The following is an 18,143-nucleotide window of genomic DNA, read 5'->3' as shown; positions in this document are numbered from 1 at the left end:
CAAAGCAGATTTTTTTAAAAGAATGTGAGTGGTAAAAAACAAAGGTAAATGAAATACTTATTTAAACTTTTTGATTTCTGAAACATTACTAAATTCCTCATTTAATTTTTCTTGAGAAATACTGTTTAGTCTGAGAAAGTGGAAAATTTAAAAAGCATTCTAAAAACTCAGCCAGTACCCTCTAGAAATAGCCAATAATGATAACAATTCAGCTCCAAGGTACTATACAAAAGAGTATACAGGCTTTTCTTAAACCATATAAGATTTTAAGTAGAGAATAATACTTTCTTGCAATTTTGGATTCCTTTGCAATTTAAATCTTTATTTGTCAAATTTTAAAGCTCAAAAGTTACATTAACTACATGTTATTTCCTCATTAAAATCCCAGAAATGCTTTTAGACAACAAATTTTTTAATACTATACCATTTTGTTTTAATTTTTCTGAGTCCACATAAAATAGAACTCTGTATTCTCCTCCTAATGACCCAGATTGCAGAAAATGTGTCCCATACTGGTCGATTAATCTTCGGTAGGCACTGTAGTCATACAGAGAGGGGAGGTGGGAAAGCTCCTTCCAGAATGGCTCAGCAAGTTGTAAAAATTCTGGATTGTTATTAATGAACTGAGCCACTTCAACCATGTTCTCAACAACCAACAATTGATAACTCTATGGAAAGAAGAAAGAGTACAAGGAGTTTTAGGTAGAAGATAAAAAGGCAATGGAAATAGTTCTCTGTTCTATATCTTCATCAACTTTCACCTCCAATCAACCCAGACTACATGAATTTTTTATTTTTGATGCATGATGAGCACTCCTATGGACCCACTTACTGGATGCAATCAGGAATACTTGGAGTCTCAAATACTAATAATATCTGAGTAATGGCCAGGCAAGGTGGCTCACTCCTATAATCTCAGCACTTTGTTGGGCTGAGGCAGGCAGAGCACTTGAGACCAGCCTGGTCAACGTGATGAAACCCTGTCTCTACTAATAATACAAAAACTATCATGCCATGGTGGTGCATGCTTGTAATCCCAGCTACTCAAGTGGCTAAGGTAGAAAAATCGCTTGAACCCAGGAGGCAGTGATTGCAGTGAGCCATGATCACACCACTGCACTCCAGCCTGGGTAACAGAGTGAGACTCCATATCACAAAAAAAGAGAAAAAAGAAAGAAAAATCGGAGTAACACCATGTTAAGCCACCACCATCCCCTCCTACATCTGGACAGATAGTGAGGACCCTTCTCTCAATATGAAATCAACAAAGCATTAATTCAGGGTTCAGAATTAATTCAGGAGAATTCAGCTTTGTCTTGCCTCAGCCACTCGAGTAACTGGAATTACAAGTGTGCGTCACTATGCCCAGATAATTTTTGTATTTTTAGTAGAGGTAGGGTTTCATCATGTTGGCCAGGCTGGTCTTGAACTCCTGACCTCAAGTGATCTGCTTGCCTCAGCCTCCCAAAGTGCTGATATTACAGGTGAAGAAATTATATGGTAATTTCCTACATAACCTCCAAAATCCCAAGACCAAGTTGCTATGCCATCTTCAACTAGAAAAGGAGAATGAATCCATCAACTGATAAATATAAGTATATAAAATAATGTGTCCCTATGGTCCACATTTTGACAATGACTTGTAGGTATCATTTATCTCCCATGCTAGCGTATTTGCAGGTTAAGCTACTTTATAATGAGGTCTTTTAAACACTTCCTAAGCATCTTTTCATTACATCCAAGACAGATCACAGATCTACTTTTGCCAAATCCCCACTGTGTGAACAATGTAATGTGGAGACAGTAAATGTTTTTACAACTCATAGTTCCATAGTCAGCTTCTTAGTCATAAAACAAATAAAACCAATATACCTTATATTTTCCTAAGTGATTTATTATTCAAGTTACTAACTTTAAGAATGAGATGAAATGTTCAGATTGTGAATAATGATCAGCCTAAAAAGTTATTCAGCCATAACTGTATATTAATTAGTACAGTCCATCTCTACTATTCAGGTTTCTCAAGAGGAAAGTTTTGGTATTTCAAAACAATGAAGTATTTAAAAATAAGTCTTTTAACTTTCTTAGATAAAAATGTTGGTATCTCAAAAGTAATAAACTATTTTTAAAGTCTTTTATCTTTAGTAAAGTGTTTTTAAACTCCTTTATCTTCATGCACCTTCTAAAAAGACTCTAGCATTTGCATTTAAGAAGCATATATAAGCATTAATTATATTTTTAAAATTGTATATGACACTTAAAATAGTATTACCAGTAATCACAAATTTAAGAAATTTAAGATCATTTAAAATAGAAGATTTCAAGGTAATAAGGGCTTTGTAAACATCTTCAAATAAAAACAAATACTTTTAATGAGAAGTTTAAAACTATAAATAAATATACATATATATGTGTGTATTTTTTTTGAGACAGGGTCTCACTCTGTTGCCCAGGCTGAAGTGCAGTGATGTGATATTGGCTCGCTGCATCCTCTCCCTCCAAGGCTCAAGTGATCCTTCCACCTCAGCCTCCTGAGTAGCTGGGACTACAGTCGTGCACCACCATGCTCAGCTAATTTTTGTATTTTTATAGAGACAGGGTCTTGCTATGTTGCCCAGGCTGGTCCCAAATTCCTGAGCTCAAGCTCAAGCAATCTACTCACCTTGGCCTCCCAAAGTGCTGGGATTATAGGCGTGAGCCACTGAGCCTGGCCAGTACAAATAAATATATTATCAAAGAGATTTCATGAGACAATATTGTACTTTTAGAGACAGATACTACATTGTCTTTTAAAGGAAATGCTATTACTATTACTAATTTTAATATGAAAGCTGATCCTTTTGATAAATACAAGTTTATTAATGTAAGCAGTACTTAAGAACAGGAAAACACGGAAAAGTTAGTTGACATTTTATACTAACCTTTCGTTTATGGATTTCATTGGTCTGTGAAGAATAACTGTGTGAAGATGATGATGAAGATCTTAAAAAGGAGCGCTTCCGACTAGATGATGTATGTTCTGTCGACGTATGTTTTACATAAGACCAAGTACTATTGTAAAATTCATAATTAAAGTCATTATTTATTTTCACCTACAAAGAAAATGAAAAATTTTGCTATGACTAAATTAAGCCTTGGAAATACCCAAGATACTTTTGTATGCTTTATCATGGGTACTTTCTTCATGCAATCTTACCAAAGAGAAAAGCTCTTCATTGGCACAAAGCAACTGTGACTCTCATTAAGACTAGACCTGTATGATTATAAGGAAAGAGTTCATTCCATGATTATTTTTTATTAAGCAGGACACATGGTACCAACAATGGCAATCCCAAGTGATTCACAAAACACGTTTAGGTACAAACAACTTCTGTGTTCCTTTAATGTCAACATTTGGCCCAGAAGTGAGCAAATTAACAAAAGTTTACACTGACAGAGAACTAGAAAGAATTTGGTTCTTGATTTTTCATCTAATAAAGGGGAACAGAGATGCAAATAGGTGATATGAAACAATTAGCTCTTTTGGACTTTGTTTTGGAATGTTGTATGTGATCTGTAGTGGATTTAATTTTCTAATTCTATTTCACTTGGATAAATGCTAAAATTGCATTTTTTTCTTTGCTAGATAGAAGGGCCACCCCAAAAGAATTTTAAAGTAGACAATAGGTTAGTCACATGTAGCTAAATGAGAAGTGACAGCTTCAGTTTTTATTGAAAAGACATCATTCATTTATCCTTTATTTTACTCTAGATCAAGTGTCAAAATGAAATGCCCACATCCCTGGCAAGTAATATCAATGTTGGAAACCTCCAGTGGACAGCATGGTGATGAAAAAGTGAACACACACCCTGTCTAAAAGAGACACACAACACTCAAATCCACTAGACAGTCACTAGGTGTAACTACAGGTTCTAGTATTGACAAATTGTCTGATTTTTTCCAAGGGATAAATTTGACTCTTTATGTAAAAATCTCTTGATTTGGTAAAATTATAGACAACTAATTTGCTAAAAATGTCGGTCCCTGTGGAAATAAAACAAAACAAGCAAAAAGACTCCCTCTCACTGTGTTTGTTCTATATAAATATTCAAATTGGGAACTCTCCTTCCACAAGCATTTGTGTTTTTATTATTTATACATATATATATACGTCTGTGTTTGAGATCAAAGCATAAGGACGGAGAAAATTGAACTGATGGAAATGATATACTTTTTTGAAAACTAAAAGGAAAGAAAATGACAATATTACACAGTCATACTAAATAATGCTTGTGAAGGCAAAATATTCATGTTGTCACATTAAATAAGAAAACAGGTGGCCGGGCGCGGTGGCTCAAGCCTGTAATCCCAGCACTTTGGGAGGCCGAGACGGGCGGATCACGAGGTCAGGAGATCGAGACCATCCTGGCTAACACAGTGAAACCCCGCCTCTACTAAAAAATACAAAAAACTAGCCGGGCAAGGTGGCGGGCGCCTGTAGTCCCAGCTACTCGGGAGGCTGAGGCAGGAGAATGGCGTAAACCCGGGGGGCGGAGCTTGCAGTGAGCTGAGATCCGGCCACTGCACTCCAGCCTGGGTGACAGAGCAAGACTCCGTCTCAAAAAAAAAAAAAAAAAAAAAAGAAAACAGGTATAAGTGTGAAAATGCTATTAACTACAATCATGCAAGTATATGCCCAGTCAAAAAATACAAGAAAGAAATATACCAAAATGCCAGAAAATATAATATGACTGTTATCACTACCCCCTATTGAGTATTAGATATGCATGCTAAAAAGATAAGAAGATGGATTTAAGCAAATCTTTTATTAGAGTATTATTTCCATTACATTATGAAATTGGTTTGTTTAAAAGTTAGATGCAAAAATTCAGCTTGGGCTGTGAGAATATATATATGTGTGTGTGTGTGTATATATACGTATATACATGTATACACATACACACATATACATTATTGACTTAAAAAATTAGTTTATTATCTCTTTGGAGAAAGAGAAGTTAAATATATCCCTTTCAATGCAAAAAAAAAAAAAAAAAAAAAAAAAAAAACCCCAATTAGCCTATTTCCCCCTATCTTTATAGCCACAATTCAAATACAAATAAGCCTGTCTTTAGTTCAGCAGCTTCTCACTCCTATCTACCTACACATTGCTGCAGGAATCATCCTTCTCAAAGTGATGTGGTCTTATTAAATTTTCCTTAATTAATACCCTCCTTCTTCCAGCTTAGATCCTGAATTCTCCAAGACTGATTCTTCCTCTGAAATCCCAAATTCAACCATCCTATATTCCAACATCTCTTATTCTTTTAACTCTCATTTTATTATTGTCACATCTATTATTTAACATTATAGAAACACGTCCTTCCACTTATTCTCCCCCTTTCTCGCTCTCAGTACTTTTAAGTTTTTTCACTTCCTTCCTGTTTCAGCTTAGGCGTCTTGGCTCATGACTTCAACCATTCTCTTGCCAATGGATTTAACTTCCTTGCCTAGATGACCTGCTATCATGCTTTTCCTGGCAAAAACCCAGCCCAGGCTTGCTAAGTCAAGCATTTTAGCACTACTCCAGAAAATCGCACAACTGGCTGGGCGCGGTGGCTCATGCCTGTAATCCCAGCACTTTGGGAGGGCGAGGCGGGCAGATCACCAGGTCAGGAGACGAAGACCATCCTGGCCAACATGGTGAAACCCCATCTCTACTAAAAATACAAAAATTAGCTGGTGATGGTGGCACATGCCTGTAATCCCAGCTACTCGGGAGGCTGAGGCAGGAGAATCGCTTGAACCCAGGAAGGGGAGGTTGCAGGGAGCCAAGATTGGACCACTGCACTCCAGCCTGGTGACATAGCAAGACTCCATCTAAAAAAAAAAAAAATCGCACAACTGTACAGATTGGTGCCACTACAAATCCATTCGTGTTTTTCAACTTCAGTAGAATCCTCAATACCATCCAACAATACTTTATTTCTCTAGTCAGTTCTCTCCTTCTCCCATTCTCTATTTTTATATTACCTATTTTTATATTCTGCAAAATTTTGAAAGTTTTTCAAAATTCAGTTCTCCAATTCTACAGCCACTTCCTTCACTCTCAGAAGATGATCTTACCTCTTTCTTTACAAAAACTCCCATCTTCAGAGACCCCTTAAACTGCTGGCTAACAAATCTACAAACTTATTAACTTTTCTTTCCTTCTTTTTCTCCATAGGTGTCCCTCCCCTTGTCTGGGACTAAATTTTCTGTCTCTTCTCTGTATTGCATTCTCTCTGACCTCTTCAAAGGGTGGATTACATGGATTGATCATTCCCTCTCCAACAGCTTCCATTTTTCTTGCTCTACTTGCTCCTTTTTGTCAAAACTTATACATGTTCTAACACAACCAACTAAAATAAGAAAGGCTTTACCTGTTACTATATAGTCCTTCTTTCCTACTTTCCTACTTTCCCATCTCAATACTTTAAATGAGTTGACTATAATTAATTATCTTAAATTCTTCACCTCCCATTCACGCTTCCACCTACAATGGTCTGAATTCCAACAATGCTGCTGGCACCTTCCTTATTTCACCAGACAGTGAACACTTCTCCCAACAATATTTGGCACTGTTGACCACTCTCTCCTATCGGAAATACTCTCTTGTGTTGGCTTTCTAGTTTTCTTTTTTTCTCTGTGGCTGTTCCTTCTAAGACTCCTCTACGCATCTGTTTCTATTACTCCTCTATGCTGATTCCAAGAGCAACAGTGTTCTCTACTCTGTGCCTTCAATTACCATTCCTATACTAATAATCACCAAATGTATATTTCCAGCTCAAACACTTTCTCCTGAGCACTTGGACATACTTTAGATAACTAAACTGAATTTGTCTTCTCCCTGCAAATGGCTCTTTACCCATCTCAGAGGGTTGTATTTTCGTCTGGCCATTGGTCCAAGTCAGAAACCCAGAAACCCATTCATATCCCAGACTGCTCATTCTCCATCATACCCCGCATTCAGCAACTCACCAAGTTTTCTCAGGCCGCTATTATGTCCCTCAGGGATTATTACAATAGTTTTCTAACCAGGTTTCTTTCCCCGATTCGGCCACCTTCCAATCTATTCTCCACTGTTCATATAAGTAGCAACCCTTCTTAAACTCTGTAATGACTTTTTTAATCCAAACTCCCTAACTAACCAGAAAAAAAGTATTTTTTATTTACTTTCCTGATCACTTATAACCTCATTTCTTACAACTCTTCACACTTCACTCTGTAATCCAGCCAGTTTGAACTTCATTCAGTTATTCAAAAGTGCTCCTCGGGCCAGGGACAGTGGCTCACGCTTGTAATCCCAGCACTTTGGGAGGCCAAGATGGGTGGATCACTTGAGGACAGGAGTTCGAAATCAGACTGACTGACATGACGAAACCCTGTATCTACTAAAAATACAAAAATTAGCCAGGCGTGGTGATACACGCCTGTAATCCCAGCTACTTGTGAGGCTGAGGCATGAGAATCGCTTGAACACAAGAGGCAGAGGTTGCAGTGAGCCAAGATCACATGACTGCACTGCAGCCTGGGGAAATGAGTGTGTGAGACTCCCTCTCAAAAAAAAAAAAAAAAAAAGTGTTCCTCTTGCCCTCCTGTTTTTTCATTTTTTCTCTCTCTCCCACCCACATATAGAATGAAACACGATATACGTGTAGATAGAGATATTCACCGTACATACATACATATACATACTATATAAAATGCTTATAAATATAGTGTCTGCTAAGAGGGGATTTGGAGCTAGACTTCTAAAGTTCAAACCCCACCTTTGTCATCTTCTATATTGTAGATCAGCTATTTAGCTTTTTTGCCTCTGTTTTCTCATTTGTAAAATGAGATGCCAGTAACTTCCTCCTTAGGTTATTCTAAGGAAAACAGATCCATGTAAAGCTCTTGAAACAGTGCTTAGTATATAAAGGGTTCTTATATGTGAGATATTTTTAACTATCATTTAAATTATTCCTAGCTAACAAGGTAGACTTAGAAATCTCAGGTATCTAGTCCTCATACCAATAGAGGAAGCAAAGGCTTAGATAATGTAGCATTCATTAAAATTGGCTTTAGAATTTGTTTTTGTTTTTCATTTGATACGCACTTAGGATTTCTCTTCAAAATATAAAGTGAAGTATATTCAAGACCAAACACAGAAGAAGCCATGACGTTTCTCCACCTGGATCATAATCCATTCCCTTCTGCAACTCATCCCACACTGAGAATACACACAACAGTCTTTCTGCCATCTCTCAGGCTGAACTAGCCAGAGGGGAACCTTCCCAAGCCACAAATGCCTTCCTTGTTGTATAAAAAATACAAGTAGACAGAAAATGTGCACAAGATCAAAGTTAAGTAGCTTACTCAACAAGAAATTGGGTTTGCCCCGGATAAACCACAATGCTTGAAACCAAAACAGGGATTATAAGAGAGAATGGCCAATTCTGTTTTATGTTTATTTATTCTATGTTTATTTATGTTTGTTTATTCTATGTTTATTTACTAATATTTATGTTCCAATAAGTCAAACATCACTTTCCACCTCAAAGAGAGCTGAATACCCAGTGGACCCAAGATGAATTTATTTGAACCATGGAGGACATTCACCACCTCTGCGTCCACACCTGGGTTTAGCATTTGCATGACTGACTCACTGCCTATTGCTTCCACTTCACTTCCCTCAGACTGGCTCCTCAAAACATCTCTGTTCCTCACTCTATAACAGGCTATAATTTCCCTCTACTCTGACACACACCTTCACATTCAGTGATGGGGAAGGCATTTCAGATGTCAATCCAAAGACCAAGCCCTGCTGAGGAAAATGAATGTCAGGATCGCGTTGTTATTAAATTATCCCTCTTCTTCAGAAATGCAGACTTCCTGCCTGTCTACCTTGCAACGAAGTCAGAAACGCTCTTTCTTATTATTTTCTCTGCTCTGTAGCTTTCTAAATTTGACCCTTTTAAAAATATACATGCAAGTCTCCACATTATAATTATGAAAGAATTAGGAACACATTCTCTAAGGAATAGAGTGAGAAAAAATTATCTGTATATGCCTATTTTACATTCTCCTTTCTGGCCAAAGGTTAAATTGTAATACATGTTATTTGCCATGTTGAATAGAGTTGAAAAAGAAATTAAACGAAATACATGGGGCGAGTAAAATGTAATGGAAAAATAAAAGGCTGTGAAATCTGACAGACCAGATCTAAGCTCTACAATTTTTTAATTTGGTGACTTTGACTATGTCAGTTGAAGTCCTCTTGAGCCTCAGTTTCTACATATATAAAATAGTAAAATATTGCTTACTTTCCAAAGCTTCTGTGAGAATTAAACCTATGCTAATCACCTAAAATAATGCAGATGCCACAGTAGGTATTCAAAAACTGGTAGCTACAATTATTTTTCAGATCTGTTTTACTTTTCATTTATATTACTCAACAACTCTTAAATGCAACTAACTTTTTCTATGGTAAATTGGAAGATGGTATGTTTGCTATTTATAATCAAAGCTGCTTTCTGGAGAAGGTTAATTTGGGTAAGCAAAAGGCCCTTTTGTCTGAACATTTCAGTAGTTTGGGTTTACAAATTTAGAAGTAATCAATATTAAAACCTGAATTAGATATTTTTGGAGTTTGGGGACAAAGGAAGAAAAAGGAATGAGAGAGGAGATCTTGAAAGACAAGAGCAAGAAAGAAGCTAACACCCAATGAGACCAGAAATTTCACTGTGCTAAGGCTGTGGAAGATTGTTTTAAGATAGAAGATGCCAACTGCTATTGCTTCAACATATTTGCATTACTGCAACAGAAAATCTCTATCTTCCTTCTAAATCTTCTGTAAAGTTTCCTAAAGCCATAACTGTTTTGCATGAGTACGTTTTGCTTTGATCAAAACCTACTCATGGGTGAGTTTAGGTGTGTATGACAGAAATAGCTTTTGAGAAACAGAAGCCTGGAGCCAGAGGAGATCTGCGATCATAAGCAAAATTAAAATGTTAGGCAATATCACTGTTGGCAAGAATGTGAAGTGGAGGCCACTCATCCCCACTGCTGGCGAATGAAATGATCCAGCCATTTTGCATATTTTACCTAGTAAAATTTAATACATACATATCCTATGAGGTAGCAATTTGAGTTGCAGGTGTATGCCCTGGAGAAGCTCTAGTTCATTTGTATGGGACTCAGGCACAAGAATGTTCAAGACATTTTCACAGGAAAAAATTGGAAACAGCAATAAAAATGCCACCTGCAATAGCATGAGTAAATCTCAAAACCATAACTTTTAGTGAAAAAAGTTACAGAAGAATAGATATGATTCTGTTAATACAAATGGAAAAAATAAGCAAAACTGAATCACAAATTTGTATTTAGGGACCAAGACATATAAAGAATAAACATTTATAGAAAAAACAAGGATAATTAATTCAAAATATAAGACAGTGGTTGCCTGAGGAGTGAGAGGGATGTGATCAGAGAGGGGCGTAAAGGTGCCTTTAAGTCACTTAAGGCAGATGGTGGGCATATAAGGGCAGTTTTCTTCAAATTACACATATATGTTATCCACACTCATTTGTATATATGAAATAGTTCACAATTTTAAAATAAAAGCATTTTAAGTGAGCTGACACTGTAGCAGTGTCAGGAGACTATCATTACCAGTCATGGATGGGGCCTTAAGTTTTAATGCCTGCGCTGGCACAGACAATAAGGTCTTGGGCCCATATAGAACATGAAGTTGAAAATGAGGTATAAGGATATGTCAGTTTGAATGACACATGTTAAAAGTATCATTGCCCTGTACCCCAAAGCAAAAACACTGTGTATACTTTTTAAGTCAACATAAAACATTTATAAAAATTGACCACACATTAGACTATAAGTAAATTCTCAACATATACCTAAAAGTCAGTATCATATAAATAATGCTCTCTGACAATTCCAGATTAGAAATCAATAACGTCGTAAGTACCTGGAATGTATAGGAGAGGACATTTCCGCTCAGCCTGTAGAAATCTTTTCCATCCCCACTAAACACCTTTCTACATTGACCACCAAAACTTTTGGTATTGATGACTCTGTTCCTAAACTGGCCAGTGAGTTCATTGTAACTGTTAAAAGGAGGAGGAGGAGAAGGAGGAGATAAAAAGCCATTAAAAACCAGAAATACCACTTGGTGGGAAAAAAAATTTATTAGAGAACTCTAGAAATTCTTAAAATGCATTACAGTTAAATACTTCGAGAGAGCTCAAATGAAGGGCACAGCATCCTAATGCATACTAAGCATTATCCAGCTTCCCCAGATTGGTATAATCACTAAAACTAATAGCTCGGAAAGTCCAACATTCTTTCCATCTAAGAACATATTGAGGAAACACATGGCTCTTTTGTATCTATGGCAACAGCTGGTTTTGAATTGAATCTGCAGATAAAACCAATACAATTAAGGTTACTCTTAAGAAGGGAGAGCTCTCTGTAATAAATTTTAAGTAATTGCCTCTTAGCATACTGAATGGTATACTCTTTCAAATAATTTTACCCTATTTCTCTGTTAATAAATTTTAAAATATTTCAGAAAAATTACTTCTTTCACTCTAAAATAAGCTATTTTTAGGTCTCAAAACCTTAACAAGTTATATGACCCTTAAAACTTCTTCAGAATTCTCTTTGATAAGGTAAACACAGTATTTTCCAATCTTCAGTTGGAAACAAAGTTTCTTGACTAGTTTAGACAATTGCTGTTCAGCCTGGGTATTACAACACACTTGCTTCTGTCTCTCTTCTCATCCTGTTCTCATTCTATTGTCTCTTCATTCTCTTGAATAGTCCCACATTATTGAATCAGTCTTTTCTCTCTCTCTCTCTCTCTCCCCCTTCCAATCCCCATGAAGTGACCAACTGTCCAGGTTTCCCTGGGCCTGAGGGGTGTCTCGGAATTAGAATTTCAGTGCTAAAACCAGGACCATCCCAGGACAAGGGGTCACTCTACATCTCACCACATGTATCTATAGGTACACATGTGTGAACAAAAATACTGTCTCAGGATGTGGCAAAGAGCTCTGAGACAAGGAAGAATCTTGCCTATTAGAAGACTTGTTCTTAGACTTACCAAACCATAAAATAAAACAAAATTTAAAACTGTAATTCGTTGATGTACTCAGGAGACTGCCCAGCACCTTACCCATTTCCAGTAAGTTCTATGTTAGGAGGAGGTTTATCGATATCACAGGAAGGTCTCCTTTCTGAGTCCTCACATCTGTCTTCGTCAGCACTGTCTTCATCACAGTCAGAATCCCCATTGCAGACCAACGATTTGCTGATGCACTGACCTGAACACAAGAAAAATCCATGCGCAAATGTAAAAGAGGGAAGAAGAGAAACACTACCCAGGACCAAAAAGGTTTTTCCTGCCACCTGCAACACTGCACTGATACGCCAATATAAATGGGAGATAAATCCTCAGACTGTCCAGGAAAGGACTAGTGATTATTTTGTCTCCATTTTGTGGCACACGGAAATGGTTCTTAACTCAATTAGACACAAAATTGAAAATAGGATCTGAATTCAGAATTTCAGGATCTCACACATAATCATCAAGCAGCTTGTCTAAAGTATATAATTCCAACTACTGGGAAGATAGACTGACTTCCTGACCTTCAACTTTCAGTTTGTTTCTGTCATTCTAAGATGATGAAGTTGAGTTTTTCTTGGTAATTTAAATTTATAAGCTTTAAGAGCAGGACAATTTTATCAAAAGGTTAAAATTCAATATTTCTTTAGCACAATAGGGGCTGGGATACAAATGTGAATAAAAATGGCCTCTGCCAGACTTTTCATATACTTTACAATCTAATAGGAAATACTACAAAGACATAGATCATAATTGGTATGATAGCAATAAATCTAGAGTACCAAGGAAGCACTGGAGAGTACCAGATGATCCAGTTCCGGTCTACCTCCCCAGCATCATCTCCAGCTGTTCTCCTACTAGCTTCTTATACGCTAGTCATACCGGACTACCTGCATGAATAAAAGGCTAAGCTTTCTGTCATCTCCAGTGATCTTGCACTTAGTTAGTTCTCTCTGCCTAGAAGGGTTTTCTCTACCTATCTCTTACTTGTCCTTCAAGAATCAAATTAAACATTATCTCCTCTTGAAAGCCATCCCTGCCTCACAGGCCCTGATACATGTTCTTCCTCCATGTCCTCATAGGATGTTTGGTGCACAGCTGTCCTTATAGGACATGTACCCTGCTATACTGCCACTCAATCCAATGCAGCAAACATTTGTTGAGAACGTATTATGTACCAGGGACTCCAGAAGCCAACATGAAAGAAATATAATTCATGTCTTCAAGGAGTTCACAGTTCACCATGAGAGACATTCAGGCCAACAAATAATCCAAATGACAGATGGTACAATACGCATAAGGAACGTATGGAAGTGATTGGTTAATTACTTCTATCAGTTGGGGATTTAGGGCAGGCTTCCTGAAGGATTTGTTATCTAATTTGGATTTTGAAAGTAAAATAAGCGTTCAACAGGTATCATTGAGGAGCACTTCTAACACAGGGATTATTTATGTACTATTCTGCCCATAAAACTTTAACATTTGTGAGGGAAGAGGCATGTGTTTCACTTGTATATACAAGCTTCACTACTATTTAAAACAAGAATCATAAATGTTTATTAAATGTTGTTACATTAATCTGACTGCATAAATACAACATAGAGTATTGGTCAAATAATATTCAATGCCAAAACTATGTTTCAATTACCCCATGCATAAGAGAGAACTGTATTGCTCCTTAATCCGTTCATTAGGGTAGCTTTTCTTGTAGATATAATAATTTAGGCAGTAACATTGTTTTTGTCTAATCTCAATGTATGTACAAGACTCACTCTGCATCTTTACTCAAAATACACTGTCAAGAACTATTTGGGTCTGTCAGTAGCCAGAGGTCCATTCAAAGAGACAAAGAGCATTCCTGTGTTTATTACCGGATGCTTCCCCTTGCATTTGAAAAAATGATAGCTGAGTGTGTGATTAACAACCCACAAAAATCCTGATGATATTTGGGGGAATTAATTTTAGGCCAATATAAATTCAGTAAAATTTAACAAATATATAATGAGCAAGTTCACCAAATAACATTTGAATTTACAATCTGCATGCTGAGCCTATGGAAAACAAATTACCTGAAAAACACCTGAAACGCTCTCCACATCCCTCTTCTGTTGGACATCCTCTTGTAGGTTCACAGGACTGTGTTTCAAAAGCATTTCCAACACAAGGTTGGCCCCCATACTGCCCATACACAGCAACTGACCGCCTGCGAGTCTAAACACAAAGCAGGCAGTAGTTTGTTTGTTTGTTTGTTTTCAAAGATATCTCTAGTTTCCTTTATCTGAGTAATAAAATCTGAGAGAAAGTAATACAATTAGACAAACAATGTCTGGAAATTTGTTCTGGTGTTCTACAGAAATAAAACCTCAAAATCAATGAATCCACAGATGTACTTGTCCTTGAGTTCAGCAATATTTTGGCTATTATTTATAGAGAGCTCCCAGGCATATATTGACTTTCAGGATTAAATGCAAAAAAAAAAAAAAAAAGAAAAAAGAAAAACATGTTAGTGAATCTTTAAGAAAGTAACCCGATTGCAGTGAGCCGAGATCACACCACTGCACTCAAGCCTGGGCGACAAAGTGAGATGCTGTCTCAAAAAAAAAGAAAAAGAAAAGAAAAAAGAAAGTAACCTGAGTAAAGCTTAGAGGGTAGACACATAAGCAAATAGATTAGAGCATAGAATGATTAATATATTTACCAAATCTGTATTCCAAGAGTTCATTAGAGAAAGTGAAATGACTTTTTCTGGAGAGAGGATAAGGGTACTGGGAAAGGGTTAAGATGAAGCAGAGTTAGAGAAACCTTCAGAAGAGTAATGGCAATTCCTTTCAGCTAAACTGTAAGCCTTCTTCAGGAAGAAAGGTAAGCAAAACAATTCAGAGAGAAGTACATGAATATGGAAGTCAAATTTACAAAACAGAAACCTAAGTAATCCAAAGATGAAGCTACGTCTACAAAGGAATATGTAAAATACAAACCTCTTGAGGGAAAAGAATATAGGAGAACTGAAGAAATTATCAAACTAAATGAGAAACTTAGAACTAATGCATACTAAGGTTTATTTAATCCTCATTCACTACGAAGACATGTATCTAATGTTTAAACAAAAAGAAAGAGCTACCCCTGGCAATCAGTGAGCATCTTCCAGGCCTCTTCCTGTACTCACCTCTTCTCCATTAAAAAAAAAACAAAACAAAACAAAAATGGAACCAAAACTGAGCGTCCTGAGGATTTAAACCTTGAGTGAAGATCAACAGGGAAGAGTTGCTGTGCATATCAATGTCGAACTTATTCATCCATCCTAAATTGGGTTAGAAGTGGGAATTCCTTATCATGAGGGGTCACAGTGGCGTAATTTGAACTCTGAGCAGGTACACACCAGCCCTAGCATGGCTCTAGTGCCTTTCATTTGTTTAAGCAAAGGAGCCACAGAGGAATATGAGTGGGAACAGAACTCGGTAAGGTTTCTTGATACCGTTTTTAGTCTCTTTGTAAGTGATGAAGATGCCGCTCATGTGTAACTTAACAGTGTCCTTTGTGAAGTTCCAGAGCACAGATGGCATTGTTTGCATAAGAAAGTGTTTTTCTTCTCCATATTACCAGGGAGCCCTTGATGGCAGCCACTCTCCACAGTCTCATTCTCACCTGTCAAAGTCTGATCCTACAAGCCCTTTCTCATTTTCACTTGTCTCTCTCTGAATGAAAATTTTGGTTTTATAATCTAGGATGTATCCATCGCACCTTCACTCAAAGAAAAAAATTGCTTGTATAAAAAACACCCTCTATCTCTCTGCTTCTGATTAGTGTTCTTTCTTCTTTTTAAATGATAAAAATATTTAACGTGTTTGATGTTTCTTTGACCTTTGCTTGTTATTCATGTACCTGTTTGCCTGTAATCAGAGTTGTTATTTATTATAGTTGCTAGAAGCCAAATGCTTTATTCAGGCAATTTGTTTTGAAAATACCACCATGTAGGTACTAAATAAATACCTGATGATAATGATGATGTTTCAAAATAATCATTATCTTCTGTGGTATGATTCTGTTATTTTATTAATTAGAAGTGATTTTTAAATATATATTTTTACCCAAACTGGACTATTTCTAGAATATTTAACTCTTCAAATGTTCAGAAACTTTAAGATGAACACTTTATTTCTAGGACTATTCTCAGAAAAATGTGAGAAAAGAGGACAGATATCTACATTCAAAATGTTTATTAAAGTTTTCTTTATAACAAAAATGGAAACAATTTAAATATCAAACAATAAAAAAATAAATAAATCAAACAATAAAAAAGTGGAAAAATAAGAAGGCTATATTCATATCATGGAATGTAATACTGCTGTTATAAATTATTTTGCTGATAGTATAATGTTAGATTAAAATAGCAGAACACAAAGCTATGATAAAATAATCTCATTTTTTTAAATTATAAGCATACACAGAGAAAAAGTACACAGAGCTGAGGGAATAAATACCAAATGCTGTTATATAATTTGTTTCTTCTAAATGGTAGAATTGGCCGGGTGCAGTGGCTCAGGCCTATAATCCCAGCATTTTGGGAGGCCGAGGCAGGCTGATCACAAGGTCAGGATATGGAGACCGTCCTGGCCAAGATGGTGAAACCCTGTCTCTACTAAAAATACAAAAAATTAGCCGGGTGTAGTGGCACGCGCCTGTAGTCCCAGCTACTTGGGAGGCTGAGGCAGGATAATCACTTGAACCTGGGAGGCGGGGGTTGCAGTGAGCCGACATCACGCCACTGCACTCCAGCCTGGGGACAGAGCGAGACTCCGACTCAAAAAAAAAAGAAAGAAAGAAAGAAAAAGGCAGAATTATGAATAATGCTTTATTTCTTTATAATTTTCTGTATTTTCTCCAATGAACATTTTATAAGGAATACAAACATTTTTAGAAGCTTTTTATAATACTCAGATTAAGTTCAACATTGTACTTGTATTACTTAGCAATTAAGCTTTAAGATATTTTGCAAAATTTTTTTTCATGGTTGTTCGCTATTTGTGAAGTAAAATCAAGCAGCCATTTTGCTATTTGCTAGTGTGTGTTTGAGATGAGAAGAAAAGTTGAATTCAGTGAATATAAAACATTTTAAATTATCTAAAAATTTTGTTCTATGTTATTCCTATTTCTCTCATAGTTAAAGAGTTAGTAAATTGCCTTGAACTTTTAGCCTATCTACATTTCTAGCTCCAAGATAAGATCTAGAAAAGTCCTTCAAGAAAAATGAATATACAAGTTACTTTATTACAATATTAATTATTAAACAAATCATACTTTTCTCCCCTCAAAATTACTAACATGGTTTTCAAAAAACATTGACACTATTTAATGAACATTCAAAAGATAATACCATTTTGGCCATGCCTAAGTATTTCTGCACATAAATAATCAAATACAAAGTTTTGCGTGTTCCTACCTGAGTCTTGGTACAGCCATTGCATTCTGACCAAGGGGCATAGGAGTCCCACTGGCAGTTGACTGGAGAGGAGGCACTGCCACAGTGTCAAATTGTCCATCATAAAGCAAGCAGAAAGATACACAAGGGAACACAAAGAATAGTGAAAACAGTCAAAAATAGTTAAATGTTGCCTCAAATATTTTTTCCTAAGAGACACTAAAAGCATCCTAAAATATACAAAAATGGAGGGAGCCCCACCGACTTAGAGATTAACACTTACTAAACATCTATTATGCTGGCACAGTGGCTCAAACCTGTAATCCGAGCACTTTGGGAGGCTGAGGCAGGCAGATCACCTGAGGTCAGGAGTTCAAGACCAGGCTGGCCTACATGGTGAAACCCCATCTCTACTAAAAATACAAAAAAATTAGCCAGGTAGGGTGGCGTGTGCCTGTAATACCAGCGACCCAGGAGGATGAGGCAAAAGAAATTACTGGATCCCAAGAGGCAGATGCTGCAGTGAGCAGAGATTGCACCACTGCACTCCAGCCTGGGTGACAGAGGGAGGCTCCGTC

General features: G+C 36.7%; 1 protein-coding gene across 1 annotated transcript in view; it reads right to left on the bottom strand.

Moving 5' to 3' along the window:
* The window catches only part of C7 (complement C7), an 81,010-nt gene that overhangs the window by 41,161 nt on the left and 21,706 nt on the right, over nucleotides 1-18,143 (bottom strand). Inside the window, exons 3-8 of the mRNA XM_050793411.1 lie at nucleotides 17,587-17,662; nucleotides 14,216-14,357; nucleotides 12,198-12,345; nucleotides 10,989-11,127; nucleotides 2,922-3,092; nucleotides 425-668 (exon numbers count right to left, since the gene is read on the bottom strand). Coding sequence (XP_050649368.1) covers nucleotides 425-668; nucleotides 2,922-3,092; nucleotides 10,989-11,127; nucleotides 12,198-12,345; nucleotides 14,216-14,357; nucleotides 17,587-17,662 — 920 coding nt within the window. The remainder of the gene's footprint in view (nucleotides 1-424; nucleotides 669-2,921; nucleotides 3,093-10,988; nucleotides 11,128-12,197; nucleotides 12,346-14,215; nucleotides 14,358-17,586; nucleotides 17,663-18,143) is intronic.

The sequence above is a fragment of the Macaca thibetana genome, chromosome 6, assembly GCF_024542745.1.
Source record: "Macaca thibetana thibetana isolate TM-01 chromosome 6, ASM2454274v1, whole genome shotgun sequence".
Classification (NCBI taxonomy): Eukaryota; Metazoa; Chordata; class Mammalia; order Primates; family Cercopithecidae; genus Macaca; species Macaca thibetana.
The sequence above is the reverse complement of the archived record's forward strand: the minus strand, read 5'-3'. Positions and strand labels throughout refer to the sequence as shown.